This window comes from Rhipicephalus sanguineus, chromosome 11, assembly GCF_013339695.2.
Source record: "Rhipicephalus sanguineus isolate Rsan-2018 chromosome 11, BIME_Rsan_1.4, whole genome shotgun sequence".
In the NCBI taxonomy this organism is placed as follows: Eukaryota; Metazoa; Arthropoda; class Arachnida; order Ixodida; family Ixodidae; genus Rhipicephalus; species Rhipicephalus sanguineus.
Genome location: NC_051186.1, coordinates 66748909 through 66772484, shown reverse-complemented (window position 1 = coordinate 66772484; position 23576 = coordinate 66748909). Strand labels below are relative to the sequence as shown.

General features: G+C 49.1%; 1 protein-coding gene across 1 annotated transcript; it reads right to left on the bottom strand.

Moving 5' to 3' along the window:
* Nucleotides 1-1047: 1047 nt before the first annotated feature.
* On the bottom strand, nt 1048-14353 carry LOC119375094 (uncharacterized). Its single transcript, XM_037645289.2, has 8 exons — nt 14227-14353; nt 13097-13409; nt 10555-10890; nt 8440-8640; nt 6826-7033; nt 4322-4586; nt 3226-3617; nt 1048-1357 (listed from the first exon to the last, which is right to left on the bottom strand). The coding sequence occupies exons 1-8, from the start codon at nt 14351-14353 to the stop codon at nt 1070-1072; spliced, it is 2130 nt and encodes a 709-aa protein (XP_037501217.1). The 3' UTR covers nt 1048-1069.
* Nucleotides 14354-23576: the final 9223 nt, after the last annotated feature.

Here is a 23576-nt window from a genome sequence, read left to right as displayed (position 1 = left end):
CAATCGCTGCTGCTATCGTGCCCTGCGAGACGAAAACACGCAGTCAGTTGACTGGTTACTTCTCTAGTGCTGGTTCGTTTTTCAATGTAACTGTATTGTCTGAAGCAATACAAACTTCGAGCAGCTCAAATTTCCCTCCCCTCTACTGCAAGGGTTTCTTAGGATTTGAACGATCAGACCGGATACTTTTGAATCGTTAATTTCATCTGCCCGACCAGAGCGAAAATAGCGACACTGTCCCTCTTATCACATATTTGAATGGTATATGTTTAAGCGAAATTTACTTGACTGGATTATACTTGAATGGCATATATAAGGCCGGCATATATTAGACCGGAATATATTAAACCGGCATATATTAAACCGGCATATATTAAACCGGCATATATTAAACCGGCATATATAAGGGCGGTATATATTAAACCGGCATATATTAAACCGGCATATATTAAACCGGCATATATTAAACCGGCATATATTAAACCGGCATATATTAGACCGGAATACACTTTAATATATTTGACCAGCATATATTTTACCGGCGTTTTTGTACAAGCTGGGCCGGGCCGGGAGTTGAACTTGCATCCTCTCGCTTAGCAGCAGAATGACATATCCGCTAAGCCATTTCGGCAAATCAAAGCAGGTTTAATAGAGCATGTCGTACCGATGTTGAATAATCCCAATGCTCACCTCCCTCTATAAACGTGGAAACACTATTGGTCTAACCCGACTAGATACCTTGGTACCTACAGCTGAACTGCCTCTGTACCCACTGTCAACAAGTATCACCATGTAAGAAGTACCAAGCAGTATCGCCGTATGCTCCCAATGTAAGGCTCTTCAGGGACCCAATCACGCTGCCTAAAGCAGGTTTTGCCCTGACGGTCATCCAGAGTTTTCTGGAGAAACAAATATTTCGTGTCGCGTTCGTAGAACCATCCTATAAATAAATGCTTTATTCATTCTATAATTTCACGCACATCGTATGACTGGTGTGCCGACCACTACTGCAGCGACCGTACTTGCTCCAAACGTGACGATCGCAACGGCACCGCGTTTTCCCTTCTGTCTACGCGCGCGGCATGTGGGTCTCGCAGTTGTCCAGGCGGTTGCAGTCGCACTTGATGCTCCGCTCTCGGTGGCAGCCGATGGAGCGCGACAGGTCGTCGCTCGAGTAGGCGACGTCGTTGCAGGTGTCCCGCATCGTCAAGTCGCCGCAGGAGAAAAAGCAGACCAGGCGAAAGTAGAGATGAGCCCGGCCGTGGTCGCCTAGTCGACGGTGCACGTCGGCCGCCCTCCGCCGCGAGAGGAACGACGCGAAGAAAATCGCCCAGCGGTTTCCCATGAACGGCATCACCTGCATGGCGACGGAAAATTCGCGATATTTTATTTCGATAGCAATTATATGGACACTCTACGCGGGTTTTTGCCGTCGCAGTGCCGTTATAGAAAAAAAATTTTCAAGGCGCACGACTGGGGATTCGAACCCGCGACCCGTCGCTATACACGGCCTGTTAAACCACTCGGCCGCGAAGTCATACATCTGGCACACAAACGAAGGGCTTTTTTATATACACCATTTAGGTAGTCCTAGGTAGTCTATACAGGAAATTATTTCGTGGCTAGACCTGCCGCAGAGGTTTAACAAGGGGCAGGTCAATGGTGACCCAATAGAATAGACGAGGTGAACAACTTCGACCGGCAGCTGTTTATATAGGCAGTTTATTTTTTATTGCTATAGCGACTATATATCGACTGTCGAGGCGAATTTTTGTCGTCGCCATCATGTTCCGCATAAAGTCCAAATCGATAAATTCGCCACACGTGTCGTACGTTTTGTGTGCGAGTGAAAGCGCGCGAAGGCTGCCGACGGGCGATGCTCAAGCAGAGAGGAAACGCGCCGGCCGTCTCTATTCCGCCTGGGAGCATGAATGGGTGCCTGAGGGGTGGGTGCAGGGGGGCTGCGTCGCTCGGGCGGGAACTGGGAACATTGATCTAACAGGCGCGGTCGCACGCGCTATCTAGACAGAGATCAGCAGACTGCTCATACCAGTGTGTGTGCTGTGCTCCCACCACTTACTTCGCGCTGAAGCAATAGACAGCAGGGAAACCGCTTCGCTCGCTGGAGCGGTTTCCCTTACGCCAGCATTTTTCAGAGTTACGCAAGATCGAATCCTAAACGAGTTAGCTGCTAGCTTTACTTCGCATAACATTACAACTTGTTGCTTTCTCATTCATTGCATCGCCATTGCGGCGAAACCGACGCGTAACTGCGGAGCTGATCAAGCTTTTCGTTCCGCCGTTTCCAGTGAACTAAGCGTTACTGCGTTGCACGAAATAAGCTGGGCCTAGCTCGTGCAACGCAGTAAATCGACCGGCGCGCGCTCTCTTAGTCATCTTCCTCATCTTAGGATTGACTATAGATAAAGACAGTTTGTTGTTGGCGACTTACATTCGAGAAATGAGGTTATTTATACTGCATTTTCCTCTACTGCGCAGTAACTTGGCGGATAATAATAAGGCCTGTGGCCAGCAGACACGATGGTTGACACGATGGATGTGCAATGTAGGCGTTCCTTCAATGCGTGTGCCTTCTGAAGACAAAAACATAGAAAGATGACCTTGCTGATTAAGCCTATGCTAATTAGGACCATGCTAATTCAGACAATAAAATAAGCACCGTGCTAATTAGGACCATGCTATTTGCGACATTTCTAATAGTTTATAGTCGATTACAACCCTAGAATGAATACAAGCCCCGCCCGCAAACTACGGCGCGCTTGTCAATCACCTATGTAAGAGTCGTGCAAGCTTGTTCCATTTCGGACCTTAAGTACAGTTTGTGTGCTAATGTAAACAAAAGAAAACTAAAGACTCGTCGTTCCTACCCAAAATATGGCGTTTGACTAAGCAGTGATACCAAAATCTGATTATATTGCCAGGATGTTCAAGTTTTAGACTTAAGACCAGTGACATGAACATGTGTCTTTATGGGACTACCAACTATATCAAACACTCGAAAAGTGCTTGACGTCATGAAAATGAGCCAATGGGATTGGATGGAACGTCTATCCAAATTCTCTCTGGGTGGCCCAGTGATGGGCTGTGGGCGGAGCTTGTACTTATTCTTAGATTGTAACCGACTATAGACCGGCAACAAGCTCCGCTGTTAGTCCAGCCTTGCACCACTAGCGCAAGGTGCCCACATTTTTTGTTAAAACTCACCGCACGGGGCGCCACGTATCTTCCCAGTGCGAAGGACACGGACTCGCTGAAGCAGCCGTCCGTATAGTTGGCCATAGACTCTGGCGAGTAGAAAGCCGAGTCATTGTAGATGGCTCGCAGCATCAGCGCCGCCAGGGTCGGGTAGAACACGTCGACTTCGTCCACGCGAAGGGCCAGCACGCCGTGTCCGGACAGATAGGCAGGCGTCACGACGAACGAGTCGCCGTGGTAGCCGACGAAACCCGACAGAACGAACTCGGCGGAGCGATCATCGCTGGGACGTCGGGCCACGCGACTACGGAACGCGATGGCCAGGTTGTTGAGGAAGCTGTTGCCCAGCAGAGCAGGAAATTGCGGCGCTGGCGGGACTATTGCCTTGAGGCCGTCCTGTCCTGTGCGCACAAATGTGAGGGTCGCGCTGGGGTGAATAAAATTATAATAATTGTTGGGTAGAACTAACAGACAATAATGCCAACGAAAGTGTAGGGGATGTTATTTGTAGTAGTTAGAATATAAACTTGTGAAGAAACTAAAGTGGACGAAAAGATAACTTGCCCCGGCAGGGACCGAACCTGCGACCTTCGAATAAGGCGTCCGATGCTCTACCACTGAGCTATGGCGGCGGTCATCCTCCCGTCCAATTTATGGGGTATATATGGGCATTTAAACCAAGGAGTGTTAGTAAGCGCCGATAGCAGCCATGGCGGTGAGTGTGGAACACTTTTTCTGCCTGTTGGCGTCACGTAGCACATCATCTTTTTACGAGCTGGTAGCTGACCAATAATCCCTCGCAAAAATGTTTGACTACCATACCGTATGAAACTAACTATCGATTTTGAAATTTCGAAAGCTAATCGAACGCGACAATCGGTGGTGCCCGTACCGGACTTGTGAAACACCCAGACCCTGACCAAACACCCTGACCGGATTTGTAGTATGAGACAGAAGTACTCGCCAAATTGTTTGACTATAAGGGCACACCAAACGTACTATGAATTTTGAAATTTATCTGCTAGTCGAGCGCACCAATCAGTCGTGCCCTGAGCGGACTTGCGAAACACCCTGGCCGGACTTGTAGTATGAGCTAGAAGTATACCATAGAAACACAGATGAGTCCTCTTCAAGCGGCCCGTGCCAACGAGTACGCCCCGGTTGACGCGGTTGTCTCGCATGAGCAGCATTCGGATGTCGGCGAACAGACCACGAACGGTGGCCAGTGCCTGGTGCTTCTGGAACTTGCGCGCCACCCATTCGGTGTAGAGCTCGCCGAAGTGCTCGGCCGTCTGTTGCAGACACCAGCGAACGTTGTCGGACGGGTTCGGCACGTACAACTCCCGGAGTAGTAGGCTGTACTTCATTACCTGGGCGGATCCATTTTAAGCAAGTAGCACTTTAGGGGCCCGGCTTGTCATACATCCTCTGTCTCATGCCGCATGGTCACGCAGTGGTCAATACAGGCCTATAACAAGGCTAACAGTGGTCAAATCCAGTGAAAAGTGAACTAACAAGGTCTAAAATTATATAAAATACAGAGATAAGCAAGAACCAATCGCAAAACGCTTCTGAAAAATCCGGCTGATACCCGCGCCGCGAAAGAGAGGGCGCCACCGCCTCGGCAAGCGCGCCATTTTCAAGGGAATCGCTGGGTTTCCCATGCTACGCATTTCAGGTTTCACGGTAGTGGAGCTGCATTTCTAAGCCAAGCTTCAACGAGTTAGACTTCGGTGGCGGCGGCATAAGCTGCGAAAAACCCGGCAAAGGCGCGTGTACAGAAATAAGTGCACACAAATGAGACCCTCGAAAGTGCGTCGGTCACGCGCGCATTGGTATGCGCCGTCGCCCAATAAATGATGTTCTCTCGATCGTGGGCTTGTCCACGGTCAGCCGTTTCTGATATGGCGATATGATCTGTTCTTGAGGTCGCTTGCCTATTCACGCTGCCACATTCATTTTTGCCTTTTATTGTTTCATGCATGGCCCCCGTTGTTGCTTGTATCTACACACGTACGGCGCTGCTGAGCACGTGGGTGAAGGCCCAATTTCCGGCATGGGGGAAGGAAACAGGAGGGGACATTGCGCGAAGCGAAATAAATAAATAAATAAATAAATAAATAAATAAATAAATAAAGTCAGGGACGCACACGTCAAGCTTCGGTTGCTCCCATTTTCCAGATCGGGAAAGGGCTTCTAATTTTTTGTATATGTCATACTAATAGCTTGAATTTTCGAGGAGACATTTTTTTTAACTGCGATACCACTTAACTGAGCCGCATCGAGTAAATGACAATTGAAAGGAGGCGCTAAGCATATCGCGAGCGTCATATTCCGTATTTCTATGGTGTATATAACAATTTTTAGGGTTTTAAGTGGCATATTTACGATATGATTATGAGGCACGCCGTAGCGGAGATATGCGGATTTGCCGCCATAGTGCAGAAATCCTTTATTGTGCCCCGAAGCCTATGTGCACGGATATTCTTGCATTTCGCCCTCTCATCGAAATGCGGCCGCCGTTGCCGGGAATAGAATCTGCATCTTCAAGCTTAGCGGCGTGAAGCCTTACCTGCTCAGAAACCGCGGTGGGACTCTAGGGTGCACTTGTGCGGGTACATGACGGAAAATCAAAGAACGCAATAAAAGACGCAGACAAGAGGTATTGACTACTATTAAGGCGAAATGAAAGCCTTATATGTCTCATGAGTCGAGAAACTTTCGAGATTTGGCGAGATTTGACGCTACTTCGCGAGACCTGGTGAGATTTCTCGAGGCCGGACGATAAATCGCGAGGCTTTGTTGTTGACGTCAACACGACAGATGTAATAAATATCGGTCAAAGGTCACGTGATTTCCAGTTGATGTGTGCGCAGTCGGTGTACCTAAAGTCACGTGACCTCAATGTAACATCACGTCATCAATGACGTCATAAATCGCCATATCTTGTCACTTCATAGTGACGTGACATGCTGACGTCATCGCACGACATCGTCGCTTGGTCAAGGGCGGGCCGATCACAGAGGCTGTGCAAAGCCATGTGAGGTGGAGAAAGCTTGCAAGGCCTCTGGGTCTCAGAGGCAGTGCTAAACCACGGTAGGTGATTGAAGCTTTCAGGCGCGGCGGGGGGAGGTTGGGGTAATAATAAAGTAGACTCAGATGAAAAACAACACTTTCGTCTTACAGTCGTCTGAGGCAAATGCGCAAAGGAACGTAGTACTTTTCCATTTGTCTGAGTCTGTTTTTGCGCTGTTGCTTTTTTTTCCCATCGTGTAATAACCATTCTGACAATGGTGGAGGCCCTGAATGTGTGACGCATCTAGTCTACGCATCCGATAAATCAATCATTTTTTAATAATATCTAGGGTTTTACGTGCCAAAACCACGATATAATTATGAGACCCGCCATAGTGGAGCGCTCCGGAAATTTCGGCCACCTGGCGTTGCTCAGCGCGCACTTACATCGCACAGTACACGGGCCTCTAGCATTTTCGCCTCCATCGAAATGCGACCGCCGCGGTCGGGATCGAATCCCCCACCTTCGGGTCAGCAGCGGAGCACCGTAACCGCTACATCACCGCGGCGGACCACACATCAATCATATGTTACCTGCGCCAGCAACACACTCAGAGCGTAGAGGCCCGCCGTGGACAGAGGTTCCGACCGCAGTCTACCAATGGCAGCGATGGCGGCGGGGTCACCTCGCAGGTTGGCCAGGCCGGTGACGGTCGCGTTGCCAAGGTTTCCACCAAGGAAATTCCTCGTCGTCGAAAGCATGTGCACGGAAGAAAAGTTTGACTGCCCCTGGGCGTTCGCACTGCGAACGCAGAAAAAAGAAAGTCGGTGAAAATTTACACTTGCATCACAAGATAACAACCCGTAGTCATGGGAGTGTCACGTGGTCCAAGAAACAACTACAGTCGGTTACAATTTAAGAATAAATGTAAGCCCCGCCTACAGCCGTCGTTGTCCCACCCAGAGCCAATTTGCATAATGGCTTATCCAATCGCATTCGCTCATTTCCATGACGTCAAGCGCATTTCGCGTAATTGAGGTAGGCGATTTTCCCTTACAGACATGCTCACGTAGCTTCTTCTTGGTCGAAAACGAACTTCCTGCCAAATTTCAGCAGAGATTCAGAGATTATTTCTCATCCAAACGTAATCAGTTAAGTAGGGACGATGAACATTTAATTCTTAGTATGCTTAGTATTTATATCAGCAGCGAAAATGTACTTACAGTTAGAACGAAAGCCACCTATAGCCACAACTTTCTCGCACACATGAATGGTACGCGCCGCAGTTGGGGACGGAGCTTGAATCTATTAGGGCGAAAGCCTTAGATGCCTGATCACATGCTAAAAGTGACCGTCGTGGGCGTCTATGGCACCGGCGGCGTCAACACGAGTGATGCGAAAAATCACCTCGTGATGACGTCACCATATGACGCCATTGCGACGACAGATCGCTGAAATTTGCGACGTCACATGGTGGCGTCATCACAAGACATCATCGCTTGGCCAAAGGTGGGCCGATCACGGAGGCAGTGCAAAACCAAGCGAAGTGCATAAAGAGCTGCAATGCCTCCGATCCTGGAAGCAGTAAAAAACCACGTAGTGTTCAGAAAGCTTTCGTAGGGTGGCGAAGGAAGATCAATGCATCGACTGAGAAGAAAAAAAAAGGGTTTTCGCCTTCGAGTCGTCTTAGGCGAATGCATGAGAAACCCTGCGAGTTTTTTTTTCACAGGTTGTAACCGCCTGTAGGCGAAGCCGCAGGGGCGTTAAGAACAATTAAGGTGAGCGACCGACACCATGCAGGACTGCGTATCATTCGTAGGCGTGAAATTTGGTCTAAATGTGTGGCCATACATGACCGACGACTTCTGACGGAACAGCACCAAGGAGAGTGGCGAGCTGTAGAAAATAAGGTCGATTTTTCAAAAGGCGCGCAAAACAACGAACAACACAAAATACGGGTGGTTGCGTCTCAGGCCTTTTTTTTTTTCCTCTTTCTATATCCTCTTCAGAAATTCTTGAATTTTAATGCGAATCGTTGTGCATGTGCCCACAGTGCTTGCTAGCTGTCGCTGCCTTGTCTGGTCTTTGAATCAAGCTACGGACTTAGCTATAAGCCCAATACGACCATCCAGCATATATACTGGTAAATAAAATTTCATTTGATTAGCTCCTTGCCATGTCGCCCAGTTAGACGATAGAATGCTCACCTTTGTCCCTCAACCGACGACTCGAATATCCTCGCCACGTCCCTGTCGGCGTCGAAGAGCCGCGAGAAGTGGAACTTGAAGTCCACGTTAAATGCTCTCAGCACTTCCACCAGGAGCTCGCTGACCTTGTGCTGGAAACGCAGTGTAGACAGCAGGGTTTCCCCCGCATATACGTACGTCGTATCTCGTTCCGCGGGCGCACTGGAAAAATAACATGCAGGAGAGAAGGAGGGAAAGAAATGTCCTTCTGTAGCGATTTGTGTAGTTCTAAATCCTGCGCTGTAGTAATTTGTGTAGTTCTAAATCATCTAAAATGCGCCGCTCCACTACTGTGAAACCTGAAGTGCGTAGAATGGGTACCCAGCGGTTCCCGTTCGTAGAGTTCCCACTGCTCCGTTTACCAAACCGCTCATGACGTCAATGCTTGAGATAAGCATGCGGGGTTACACTCCGCCACGAGTACAATCTTGTTAGGGATATTCGCAACCTCGGTGTGCGACATGCGCGCTACTTTTCGCTGCGCTTTATCGACTTCCTGCTTGTTACGGCAGTTGAGATACGTGTCGTCTGCCGCGAGTTCCGTCTGGTTGTTTCCCACTCAGATGTCGCGACGAAGGCGCCGGTGGGAGAAGCAATCGCTTGCTCGGCGAGGCGGTGGCGCCCTCTCTTGCGCGGCGCAAGTGTCAGCCGCATGCTTCCGGAGCAGTTTTAGCGATTTTAGCGATTACTGCGATTACCTCTTGGTTACTTGTGTTAATTATATTATTTAGACCTATCTTCGTTTCTTTTAACCAATTTTGAGCATTGCTAGCCTTGCTTTGGGCCCGTATAGAGCACTTCATTTTGAGCGTGACCACGCCACATGAGATTTATGGATGGACGACAAGCCGGGCCTCAAAAGTGCTGCGCACTTTAAAAAAAATATAAAGAAGCACATATACACACCAACTTCGTTTCTATTAAAGCGGAGCTTTCTACGTCTCACTGACTCGTGCGTCAGCGCCGCAAATGCACTGCAGGAAAGCCAACTTACACACAGTGGGACTATCTGCGCATCTGAGCACACAACAGAACAATGGCGCATGAGATGCGAACCGTAGAACACTGCAGTTTACATTCGCAGTTGAACCGACAAGAACAAGGGTAAATGCAACGCCACGCTTCCAAGACTCACTAAATATATATATATATTCCCGGCCGCATTCCCGGCCGTCCCCATGGGTAGGCCGCAAATGCAGCGCATGGCTGAAGAAGAGGCTGCCATACGCGAACGTAAGCGCGAGCGGGATGGTGCCCGTAGCTAAATCATGCTCTATCACTGCTACATCGTTACTCGTTGAAACTGAAGACACTACAGAGACACCCACGACACAACACCGTTCCTGCAGTGATCTAATGTTTGCAAGTAGGCTGTGTCACGTTACGATGGCAGATCCTCTGACCGTCTACCACAGCGATCACAAGGCAATATTGTGCTAGTGCAGAGTCGTCCGCGAAAGTGTCAGTGTGTCCATGTAATCAAAGGCTACATGATCTAAAATAAAGGCGATGCAGCTTAACGAATTGTGTCTTTGTTCAACTTCAACGCTCCAAAATATACAATCCTAAGCAAGCAATCAGGTCACATATGCATCGCATCGGGTCGCTCAGCATTTCTTGGGTTCGCTGCCTGGTCGTTGGCTTTGGACTGATTCAGTTTGCAAGAGAGAGCTTCGAGTTGAGCAATCATTCTTTAAGAAACGGATTTCGATTTTTTCTGATCACTCCCTCTTTTAGCTGCTGCGATCAAAGTGACTTTCGTGCTTTCTGTGGCTTTAACTCATACTTTATGATGAGGGCACAACACGTACATAGGTATGAGCAATCTGTTGATGATCTCTAAAGATACGGCGGGCGCGACCGCGGACGACGAAACACCCGGTCGGTCTAAGTACACATCACCTACGGAGCCAGATGTGTCGCCGAGTAGGCCTCGTCATTACCAGACTTAGATACACAGCCGGGTCGAGTGCGAGCTCGTTAGTAAGTAAATGTGAAAAACTCAAGCCGTAATTTTTTTTCGATGCGATTCAATTGTTGGAATATCACTGGTTTGATGCTACCGTACAAACTGACCAATTCGTGCGTACGTACTTAAGAAACGATGGCAGCCCGGTCGTCCGGGTAGTTCTCAGCGTAAGGTCTATCAGGGCTTCGTGCGAGACCACGTTGATCCATGACCTTCCGTCCGTGCCGAGTGCCCTGGCAACACCGGTGGCGTGTCCCCTCGGACCGCGACCCGTGGCCATCGCGTAGCAGCTGTAGTGGAAGACCGCCATCTGGTGGGCGGCTGCTGGTAGCCGCATAGCCCAGTGCGGAGGAGCGCTGATAGCCAGCTGGAGCAGTGTCTGGTGGACGAGCACATTGAAGGACTCCATGTGCTCCTTCAGGTACGACGGCCGGTTGGGGTACCTGCATATCCATCCATCCATCTATTCGTCTAACTATCCAATATAATATAGCGAAGCTGTAATGCTGGAGGTTTATGCTGGATGTCTAACGTGCAAATCATGACAGGCATGTCACGTACAGCATGATTTACATGACATGGTCTAGGGGCGCTGGCGGCCGTTTAAATAAATGATATACGAAAATTGGTATGACGAGACATTTCTGCATGAGAAAGATAACTGACAAGTGCTAACATGGAAATCATGACATGCATGTCATGTATGACATGATTTACATGCCACGCTCATGGTGCGCTCGCGGCCGTTTCGCTGGCTCAAAATTGCATCAAAATTGGTATTGCGCGACGCGACTGTATGACGAACATAAATGAAAGGTCCTAACATGCGAATCATGACATGCATGTCATGTACGGCATGATTACATGACACGGTCATGGTGCGCATCCAGCCGTTTTGTTAACTGGATATATACCTAATTGGTATGTCATGGCACGAGTGCATGATTAACATAAATGACAGGTATGCATTGTATATACCAGAATATACGTACCATTACCATGGTATATACCATATTGTACATGCATGCATGCATGACAAACATGCGATATAGAGAAACTGAGAAAAATTGAAAAATCCCACATTAACCTTTCTGCACATATTCGGGCATGCGTTGCAGAAAGACACGAGGATCACTTATTCCTCTTCGTTGTCCCAGGCCTTCAGCAAATACTGGACTTCTGTTTCGATTGTCCGGAGCCTCGTGACCAAATTTGCGAACTGGTAATGACCCCGCACGTTGGCAGGTTGGCAGAAGGGCATTCTCATAACTCCCAGGTTCAGGTTGGACCCCACCACCTTGATGTATTTCCCGATGTTGCCCTATCACGCGATATAGTGAGCTAGATGTCATGGCATGAATGACTTCATTTGCCTCAAAAACAAACAAGGCGATGTATGCAGATCTTTGCTGGCTGCTTCGCATTACGTCGATTCCCACAGTGCGTAGGATCTGCCGGATTTTTTTTTTTTTGCTTTGGATAGTAATACCCATTGTTTCTGATTGGTCGTTCCGAAAGCGTTCATGCAATCTTCAGTATTGGTTAGTTAGTTTGTGGGGTTTAACGTCCCAAAACTACTCAGACTACAAGACACCGATGTGGAGGGTTGCGGAGAACGTCGATCATCTCGGGCTCTTTCACGTACACTGATATCGCACAGTACACGGGGCTTCTAGCATTTCACCTCCATCGAAACGGGATCGCCACGGCCGGGATCGAACCCGCGTCTTTCTGCTCAGAGGCCAAGCACCGTAACTACCAGGCCACGCGGCGGCTCAACCTTCAGAGTTAACTATATTAGTAAACGAAGGACTTCCTAACGGTTAAATATGTTGAGCAGAGTATCTATTGAGTTTGTTGGTTCAACATAGTGAAGGGAACAGCGCAGATACCAACGGGGCGAAAACAGTCAGTTTCGCCGCAAGGGCGAAGCAATGACTGCGATAGCAACAAATTGGAATGTTATACGAAGAAAGGCTAGCGGCTCACTCCTTTAGCAAACACGGCTGCTGCAGAGAGATAAGTGACCTTCGTGCAGTCTATGGCTTCAACGCAAACTTAGCGACGAAAGCACAACATGGCCGAAGCTATGGGTAATTTGTTGAACCCCACTCAAGAGATAAGAGCGCGAGCACGGGCGACCACGCGCTGTAGCTCAAAGTACAGGGCCGGAGGTGCGCAGCCCAACTTCGGTGAAAGACGAGAGGGGCGACGCAATTTAAAGCCCGCCCTTTGGCCTTTTGCGCCACCTCGTGGGTGACAGCGAGGAAGCCTCTGCCACACTGAAGCTCTTCCGAGATGTGTCTAAGACTATTCGAAGGCACAAGCCATCCAGTGTGGCTATTTTACAGTGCATATCATGACGTAAAACGTTGAGTGTCACTAATTAACTGTCACTAATGCCACTCACTATTACACTTTTCCCGATTAAATTTCACTCATTCGCCATCAAAGAGAAAAGTGACTCACTATTACTTCACTACTCTAAATTTGCTTTCATTATCGTCTGATATAGGCAGTCATTCTTTCGCTATGGCTCTCGCACCCCCCCCCCCTAGACGTCATTAACGCGCCTTGGTAAACCCTAATTTCTTTGCATTTGATTTGTCGATGACTGTACATGCATACAAATGCCCGCCGCGCGCTCACCGGGGCTTCCAGTTGCCGCAGACGTGTTCGTAGAAGTCATCGCAGGGGTCGGCGTCCGCCTTCATGGTGAGCGACAGTCGCTCCAGGGTCTGGCGACACGTGACGCTACGATTCTTGTCGCCCTCAACGCCCTCGTCGCACAGACCGTGCAGGGTGCTCGTGATGCCAGCGAACGCCCGGGCCGCGCGCCGGGCACCGCTGCCGCTCACCGCGAGCAGCGTCAGGGCCACGACCATCAGGAGCAGCGGCAGGAGCAGCACGGCGCAGAACACGGTCGAGGAGCAGCCGATGTCCCCGCTAAGCCTTCTCGCGGCTGTTGGTCGTATAAAAGGGATAATAGAGGATTTTAGAATTGGGGACCCAGGAGGCTTGGGGATCGAAGAAACAAGTGCGCACGCCCAGAACCCAAACCAGTCTTCTATTCGCGTTAACCCAAGACGCCCAAAATGGAAAAAAAAAAAAACTAGGGTGGCAAGACGTCTTGCCAAGACAGGATGGGGACAAGACAGGACGGTCACTCCGACAAGACAGTATGGGGACTCCTGCGCGAAATATTCGAAAAAGGACCAACACTTCGACAAGATATACGGTGGACACACAAACCATGCCGATTGGTTTTGAGCACCCCAACTGAAAGTGCACACTTGAAGGTACGGTGGGGTTGTATGTCACATAGGGTGTAGACGGTGATCATGAAAGAGTTAGAGGTGAAAAGATTCTGGAGAGATCGTTAGAGTACACAGCAGCGTGGCGTTCTTGATTTGCGATACTAAATGCCCATTCACATAACTGCGACTAGCGACCAAAAATGGCTCAAGGTGACCGTTTTTCACACCTGCGCGCGACTTATACCAGTCGTCACGCCAAATTCGCGCCTGCACGCGTTGCCATTGCCTCGTAAAATAATGTTACGTCCTGTTAATGTGCATCTCATTGGTTTAGATGTTTGCGACTGCAGAAGCGTCACTGAAATATCGAGCAGCGAGCGACTGAGCCGAAGCAGTCACTTTGCGACCCAAAGCGGCCATTTGCAAATATTTGCGACCAAACTTGGTCGTGCGACCGGTGCTAGTCGCAGGTGCGAACGAGCCTTAACTATGGTAGGTTGCGCTGGCAGCGCAAACACTCACCAGTGGCGGGCACGTTGATAGTCTCGACACCCTTGTCCGAGCTCTGGCGTCGTTTCCGGCGTCCGACTCTGTGACCGTGGTCACTTCTCGTCTCGTGCGCCGCGCTCGCTTCCGTACGGAGCGACATCCCCTAGAGATGTAAGCGTTCATTAAAGGTGAATCTGTTGTGCAAGAGTGTGTGGACGAGCAAAAAAGTCAATGCGATTCCACTCTGTGAAGGTTGGGACCAGCGGCGCACAGACTCTTTTGAGAGTGTTTTTGGAATGTGCAATCGTACAGTTCTATTTTAGAGTGCGTCCTTCCCTAGAACACCGTTTTAGTGGGGCGTCCGCAGTGCGTCTTTCTAGCGTTCGTCAGCATCTTGAGCAGCGCCTTACAAGCGCATGAATAAACGCATGTTCGGCACCACATCCTCTTCGCAAAGCCATCATTTTCCTGTTGTGTGGAATTCTCCTTGTCGGCTTTACTTGTTCCACTGGCAGTACATCACTGCATAACAACGAAGCGACCAGAAAGCCATCAGAACGTGCTCGTGTTGTGTGATCGCTTTTTTGTGCCGTTCCTAGAAAATTCCGAGCGGGATGTACAGGGGTGGTGAGAAAGTTCGCAGGCTGCGCTGCCATATGAATACATGGGAGAGCGGCCTGTGAACTTTTTACCACCCCTCGACCTAGCCCAGTCAGATTGTTCTATCATATGTTCTCTGGCTCTGCGTGCGTGAGAGACGTTGGGCATTCACAGGTAGTGTGATTGACTCACGGAAACGCAGTCGGCTGGACTTACGGGACCACGTGCGCCCGGGGGCGGGGGGGTTGTGCAGTGAGGTCTCTTCCCCCCCCCCCCCGCCCTCCGTTTCTGAGGGTGGACACAAGGGCGGACGCAAAGTCTGCCCCATACTTTTATTCAGTCGGAATTCTCCCGTCATTGTTTAAAGATCAGGGTTGCAGCTGGGCAGGTTTATAACTGCAATGGCGGCCGAAGGCTCCCTGATGCTGCATTCCAAGAAATGTTGGCTTCCCATCTTTACTCCCGGTTTGCCAGGGACCAAAGGCAGGCCATTGTGAGAAGCACTTCATCTCTTGAGTTTCATTTGTTCATTCATTGTTAAGCGTGCCTCTTTTGGTAGTACTCGCTGTTGGGCGAGTTGGTGCTCTGGAAATTTCGACAATCTGGGGTTCTTTAACGTGCACCTAAATATAAGTACACGGGCCTCAAACATTTTCGCCTCCATCGAAAATGCAGCTGCCGCGGCCGTGATTTGATCCCGCGACCTTCGGGTCAGCAGTCGAGCGCCATAACCACTAGACCACCGTGGCGGGCCGTCTTGAAAGAGCAGTAGTGCGGCCAGAACATGGCGTCTTGCGTAAAACAATGTCAACGGTATTCGAAAAGCATTTGGCACAGATGTAGTTGTCATACTGGACTCTTTTGAGGTGTTTATTGGACGATCTTCATCAATGATCTCTGGTTCACAGACGTGGTCTACCTGTAAAAGCCACAACAGTGAAATCTCGTTGGAATTGCTCCTCAAGGAAACGTGACATTCATGTCCCGTGGCTGGTGTGGCCGCACTAGCGACATGGCAATAACAGAAGGAAGTAAAGTGCTCTACAATCTTTTGCCTGGCGACATGGTTCTAGTGGACAGGGGCTTCACAATATCAGACTCTGTGGGAAGACGTTCCGCTTGGTTAGTGACGCCTGCGTTCACAAAAGGCAAACCACAGCTTTCGGCTTTCCAAGTAGAAAGAACACGCAGGGTGGGCAACGTGCGCATACATGGCGAAGGGGTTATTGGTCTGCTTCGGAACAAGTTTCGCATACTGAAGCACACACTACCACTCGAGGCGCTCACTGCAGATGAGAACGGACCAACAGTGCTTGACAAAATAACATTTGTGTGTGCAGTGCTAGCCAACCTCTGCGACTCTCTGGTTCCTTTTGGTTAACTGTGCAAAGCCTTGAAATGTGCCGAACTCCCTTTCATTTTCCATTCTGTTGTCTGAATTCTTTTTGTATCATTAATCGCTGCTTTGTAGAGGTCTTTATAACAGCCCTCTATTTTTTTTCTAGTTTCGTCATTTTCTCTATTGTGTTCTTCACGTTGCTGTCAGATATATTGTTTACATAGTTGTGTATAATCCATCGCTCTTAATAAAGGTCTCTGCTTTCCTTTTCACTGCACTGCACTGGGCTACTCTTTACTACATGTCAAGAGACATGGCATTTGAACTGCTTGTAATCTGTGAACGCATTCGGTGAACTTCTTGTGCTTTTGTCTATCAGTAATGCAATAAAACTACAGCCATTTAGACAGATACAAAGGAAGCTTCTTCAACGGTAATCACCACAAGAGTGCAAAACAAACTGTACTTTATTTTGTAGCACTATTAGAGGTGAGATGTTTGTCATATGAATGAAAACTTTGCAAATGTCATTACAGCTGAATGCAATCACCTTATTCAGCAGCTTCTGGCATCCTACACAATACTGCTCCTTTGCTCGAGGAGCCCTTTGCAAGTTCACACACTCAAAATTAAACCATTTGAACTTGCACGAGCCGCTGTCGCACCTAATCATTTTGCCAGATTCTGGCTTTTGGCACATGCAGTACGGGAGGTCACTGGACGTTTCAGTGTCCTGAACCTCTTCTTCTGATGCCTCAACACTGGCTTTGTTCGTCCAATAATTAAAACAAAGATCAGGAAGCACAACACGCTTGAAGTACACCTGACATCGCTCTGCCATTGATTTACACATGTTGGGTTTCTTGTACACTCTCAGTGTGACAAAATCTTTCGTGGTCCACACAACCACGTCGCAGTAATTTTTCTTGCATACAAGCATTTGTAGCTGGGCCTGGTAGTAATAAGCATGGTCTGTGCGAAGCCTCAGCTCTCCCCTCTGCAATATTATGCACGACGATGGAGAGCATAGGCGTGCGCAGGGTTCCACTTCAGGGGGCGGGGGTGACGGTTCGTCGCAGCGCTCCCCCCCCCCCCCTCTCCCAACTATGCCAATGTATGGCGCTGACATTGCGCCCCCTCCGTGTCGCAGCGGCCCTCCTTGTTATTGTGTCAGTGTGGTGGGCGGACTTTGCGCCCCCCTCTTAGGTGAATAGGGGGAGGCGGCCGCCCCCCTGGCCCTCCTGTGCGCACGCCTATGATGGAGAGGTAGTCAGCTCTCTGAGTTCCGTCGCGCCCATTGTATGGACATCGTAAATAATTGACACTTGATCTTGAGCACCCCGTCACCACAGCATGTGCAACTGACAAGGCCGTCGGGCGTAGCAGCCAGGAATGGCTGCTCTTGCGAAATTTGCAGTTCTGAAACGTCGCACTTCAAGTTCGAATGAACGCTGGCGGAGGCACTTGCATAGACCTTTCGTGCTATCTCTTCATGGTTTTACCCCACGCAGTCTGTGGGGTACAGAACTGTGTTTCTTGAGGGTAGCAGACCTTCAGTAGAGAGAGCGAAGGGCTAGTTATTAATGTCCTGCATACAGCTTTTGCATTTGATGTGATGTGGCCTGCCCGGAAAGCAAACAGTTTTGTAGATTTCGCCTGTTCCCTAGTCTCGGCTTCAACCAGGGTGGCAACCTGCAATCAAAGTAAGATGTACGCATATGGGGTTAGAGAATATCACGACTGGTTTGTGTAAGTTTACCTGAAGCCCACATTTCGAACACAAAATGTATACCCAGTAACAATACCTGTGGCTCAATGCTGAGGGTCCTCATTACTTCCGCACAGTGCTCTCTCAAAGCGGTGTGTGTTCTTGGAGCTTCGTCCTTCGACAAGTTCGTTAAGATCGCCTGGGGAAATCTCGTGGCAAGAAAAACAAAATGTGCCGCATATGTGTTGTGCACAGACAGCAGAACTGGTCGGCTGCCGTTCCTATGACAAGCTGCCAAAAATGATGACAACTGCGCATCCGTAGTGTTTTCAATGGCCTCTCGGTGCCGTCTGTAAGCATGGCTTAATTTGCCAGCATCCATGCACACCTTCTTGGCACGTGCCGAAGCGAAGATAACATCGGAGCACCGCTTGCCCTCAAGGTGCCTCACATAGGGTGGGAGACAGGCATTCTCTTCATCGGTGCATACCTTGCCATCTCTTTCTCACCACAACCTCTACATAAAACAATAGCTCTGCAAACACGCCTCCCCGAGGCCTGCCTTGCAAATGCAATGCGCATTCAAGGTTTCTTCCATGCTCTTGTTAGCAGCCAGGCTTCTAACGGCTTGTCAGAGATTGCCTGCGAGTGTCGAACCTGAAAAAGCGGTGCAACATTAGTCAACGTTAGCAGGTGGCCGCTGTGTCACTCAAGTAACAACAACAAAAAACAAAGTAGCACTGGAACAAAACTAGAAAAATTTGGGGATCCTTAAGCGTCGTTTTCAGCAGTCGAATGCGACAGTAATACCCTTAGCTTTAACAGTTTTTTAGATGAAAAAATATTTTTCTTAACCGCACTCGTTTCTAAGCACGAACGCTAGCTCTCTCGTGTTCCTAGGACACGGTAACCTGTTGAGGTCCGGATGGAATGCGATTACACGGCCGCTTTTAGTCGATCGGCTAGGATTCAGTCAATTGAGGCAGTTGATCTCTGGGCGCGCAACTGCCCAACGCGCGTCGTTGGACCCTGCAGCAAAGATCGTTTTCGATCGCAAGCGCCTTCGGCTCAAGAACGAACGAACTATGCCACTTGTACACGGTGTAAGAATATTCAGGTGTTGACACTGCGCGCGCCTAAGCGGCCAGAAAATGTTCGGTCGACGGTCCGTTGAACGGTGCGCCATCTAGTGGCTTGAGGCGGAGTGCACCGCGCTCGCCGTGCCCTCTCCTGTTGCTCTCTCGATTTCGCCCCTCGACGCCGCTTGGCAGATGCACATTATCCAACAACATGGCACAAAAAATGCACGTTATAAGCAGCATGCGCGTTGCTATGGAGACGACTGCCCCGCTTTTCGTAGCGCCCTCCAAGACGGCGCCGATGAAACTGCAAATCATCTGATAAGAACCCGAACATTATCTGGACGCGCGTGGATTGCGGTTTCCCATGCGTTGGGGGAAGAGTGTCATCACCTGAGTATATTCTTACACCGTGCACTTGTATCATCCCACAGGTGCTTGCAAACGGTAAAGCCCTTCCGCACAAAGAGAGTTTATGAAGCGACATTACTGTGGCGACAAAAATAATTCAGCAAGGTAGGAAGTTGGGCCAGTTGGTTAACGTTCATGATTTAAAATTTGGTTGAAGCACACCGAAAAACACAGACTAGAAGAAGGAGACGGGGCAGCGTCCTGTCTGCTTCTTCTAGTCTTTTTTGGTGCACTTCAACCAAACTATCAAAAATGAAAATAATTCGTCCGAGCACTGAGCAAAGCGAATGTGAAGCGTGAGCACCACTAACGTTTCCGACGACGACGCGGCGGCCGTCTCCGAGGTCTCGAACTCGTGGCTGTTGGTCCCATCCGCTAGTCAAGGGTGAACCTTACGTTCGTAGCGAAGTTTTGCCGGACCCCGGAGGTCACGCGCTTCGGCCCTCAGCCGCATTTCACCCAGGTACCGTAGCGGCATGCACACGGTCGTGCGCTCAACCTCTCGCCGCTGCTCGTCGCTTTGAAAGGAGCGCGCCACCACGGACCGCAGACCTGGCGGCGGTAGCAGACGCCGCTAGCGCTCCAAGCGGATGACGTCACGTGCAACCATCCTATACACGCTCGAGCCGCCCTTCCACCGTTTCACTGTGCGGCTGCCGCTTCGTCCGCGACCGAGGCAGTTACGCCATCTGTGGGTGTATCTGGGAAACAGAGCGTGACCGGGAGCGGATCCAGGGACCTTTGGGGGGGAGGGAGGGGGGGGGGGCGTCTTAATTCTATTGGGGGGGGGGGGGTATTTCGCAGCTCGCAGTAACTGAAGGGAAGGGGGCGAGAAGGCGAAATCATTCCTTCGCATTAAGGTCTACGTTTTTTCATGTTATTGCAACCCCTTTCTCTCATCGCATGCGGCGCGAGTGCTTGCTTGACACGCGAGAGAAAACAACCAGTGTTTTTTAAAAAGGACTCTGGTGAAAATATTTGCACGTGCGATAAATGTTCGGAAATGGGAAATGTAATGCACTAAAGAGTTTGCTGTAACTGCGATCGCCGGTTTTAAGTACCTGACCCAATACGAGCGATCAGAACGATTGCGCTTTCATTGTTTTCAAAACAGTCCGAGAAAACGGAGCCGCTAATGTCACGTTGCTTTTTGTTTCGCTCAACATCTGTATCAAGCAGTATCAAGCCTCAGCTTCATTTAAAATTAGGCATCGGAAATCATGTGCACACGAAACCAAGTCACTAATGATCGACTTACGTCGCAAAGGCTCCCTCGGTGGCAAAGTTCTTCTCGACACGAAGCAGCCATCTCTCTCGCCGTTTGATGTTTTCTTTTCCTTGTGGAACAACAGCAAAAAAAGCTTGTCTCCTTTTTCAACGTCGTTTGAGCAAAGCCCCTATACTTCCGAAAGTATAGGGGCTTTACGTTTGAGCAGCCAACAGCGCCGCAAGTCGGCATCACGCTGCAGCTGATGCCACCTTGCTAAAGAGCCTACACTGGAAGCGCAACTGTTTCCTGCGGTTCCACGCTCCTCCGTGGTGTCTTTTCCGGCGAATGAAATTCACGGCGGTCATGGGAGGGAGAGGAGGATGGTCACGCATATTTACTGCAGCCCAGAGGAGACTTTGGCGGCGCCCCAGAAGCCTTTCTTAAACACTGCTCGCAGTGGCGCCCTGTGTGTGGTGTCTCTCTCCTTGTCTGTCGTCGTCTTCGAGCCTATTACCTTGGATCATCCAAGAAGCCTTCGTTGGAAGTGTGCATAGGGAAGCAGAAAAGGGCAAAGCTATGTGGAGAGAAAGAGCACGGGGAGGAGATCCTCTTTTTACCTTTGCACAACTGTCTGCTGTTTCGTCGAAAAAATACAGACCTTACTTCGCAGCTTGTGAGGGCATACAACCCTTTCTCAAACGAAGCATTGAATTGAATGTTCCCCGCTCCTCGGGTCACAAAATTTCCCTTCCACTCACGTGAGGACGATGACTTTCTGGGTTTTTATCGTCACACTCAAGAAGGCTGTGCTCACTTCTAAGAACGTTCTTCCAAGGTCATTTAACTCCCACTGCGCCATTGGATGTACCGAGTGGAACGATCGAGTGCCAAGCTTTGCTGAAAGGCCTCATTGGGCACTGTCAGGAGTCGCCTTCCGGCCAGGAGCCTTCGAGGCAGCAGTGAGTAAGACGTACGGCGACGTTGGGAGAAAAAGTAAACAGATGTTTACTTGATTACATAATAGTAGCGGATGCCTCTTCCAGCGGGCCGAAGCCCGGATTAAATGTCTTTCGGACGATTGCTAGGGAAAGTGTCGAAGTGAACATTCGTCAAATTAGGCAAGTCTCAACACGACGCCTCGAAACAGAAGAACGTGTAGGACCACCTCCGTTCCACCCCCAGGAAAGGGCGAGGCGAGCCGCTCAGATCCCCCAAACAACAACCAAATAACTGCACCAAGAAGTTCCAGCTGAATTACTCGATGTAGCCGATTGTTGTGGCGGCGACAATGTAACATTGCCGAGGTCATCCCAGACTTATGGTGACCGATCGCTGCAGCTGGAGACGTAGTCCAAGAAAGGGCTGAGTGTGTCATCAGTGTGAGCCCACTGCTCTGGCTCTCTTTATTTTATTTATTTATTTATTATTTATTTATTTATTTATTTATTTATTTATTTATTTATTTATTTATTTATTTATTTATTTATTTGACAATACTGCTAAATCCTATTGGAGTCGTTGCAGAGCGGGGTTACAATGATAAATAACACATTGAACTCTTTTAAAGAAAACAGTAGCGTAAAATGAAGACAATATAAAGCAAAGAACAAACAACTCGCTAAACAAAATAGTAGAACAAAGTGTATAATGACAAGATGAAGAAAAGAAAGACCACTCGCTCGAGCAAAAATATAAGGTAAGAGACATTAAATACAAAGTCATTAAATACAAATACATTAAATCTTCAGCTCATTCAAAAAGTTTCTGTTAATATTTCGGAAGAATTTTTGCTTTATATAGTCACTGGTGGTGACCAGTGTTGCCGTCTTTTGGACCATGTGTCTGACCAAAAAAAAAAAAAAAAGAAGCGAAGGGAAGGCTCCTTTCTTGCTGCCGCTGTAATGGCCACGCTTATTTCAACGACCTTCTTAGAAGACTAGCGGTTCGGGCTTGTTGATTTTCTAGTTTTGCTAAAGTGACATAGCGCGAAGCAGGATGGGGAACATAACAACGGAGACGAGCGCTTACTTCCAAATGAAGGTTTAATGTTTCCTACAAACATAGGAAAAGGAGAAAGAAGAATGAACGAAACAAGGAATGCGAAATGCAACACAAAAAATTCCCCTCCGATCACCATGTGGCCGCGCTGGCGTCTTCCAGAAATGCTATTTACCCCATGGAATAGGCATATACCCCTGGCACATGGCCCAAAGTACTTTGCAGTAAACCCCTTTTGTTGCTCTGAAGGATGCTTTGCAGAAAGAAGTTGAGCTGATTACACACGGCAGTGCACTAAGTTCTCTAGGTGGTTTGTGACCTCCGCAAATAGCGCCGGTTTCTCAGGTGAGCGCCGCAAGAAAAAAAAAGAAGAGGAGAAAAAAGGCACTGCTCGTTAGATCGGCTGGAGAGAACACATTTTTTAAACCCCGCTGTTGGTTGGTACCCATTTTGCAGACTACAATGCACCGCAATATCGACAAAGCAAATGACTCTGCCGGAATTCAACATGGCGGCGCTAGTGACGTGATGCGGGCGTACGAAGGAAGACGTCACTGCACAGCAGGGCATTTTTGGGGGGCCACGCATATTTACAACGTCACAGAGGGGATTAGTTGACAACTGGTGAGCCTTCGTTGAAAGCCTGCATTGTTGAGTTCCGCACACTGCATGCGAGAGAATACAGTTTACGTTGAAATATCGATGCGGAATCCGCTTTCCCGAAAAGGAACATTGCCGGGAGAAAGATACTTCTTTGTCTTGTCTTGTGTCACTGCTCATGAACGACTTTCCGGAAGATGTCCCCTCGCGTAAAGGACTACAGTGCGTTGTACAGCATGCCAATAAAGTTGGTATGCTCAAACAGGTGATCATACACATTCCAGTCCTGTCGGAAGGTGCAGAAGCAGTAGAAGTTATGGGTGCATTTCTCGCCGCAGGGGCCTAAAAAATTCCGCGTGACGAAACATTACTGTCGAGAAGGTGCCGAGGGCGGGGGGCGATCGCCTAATCGCCCCCCCCCCCCCCCCATTGCATTTG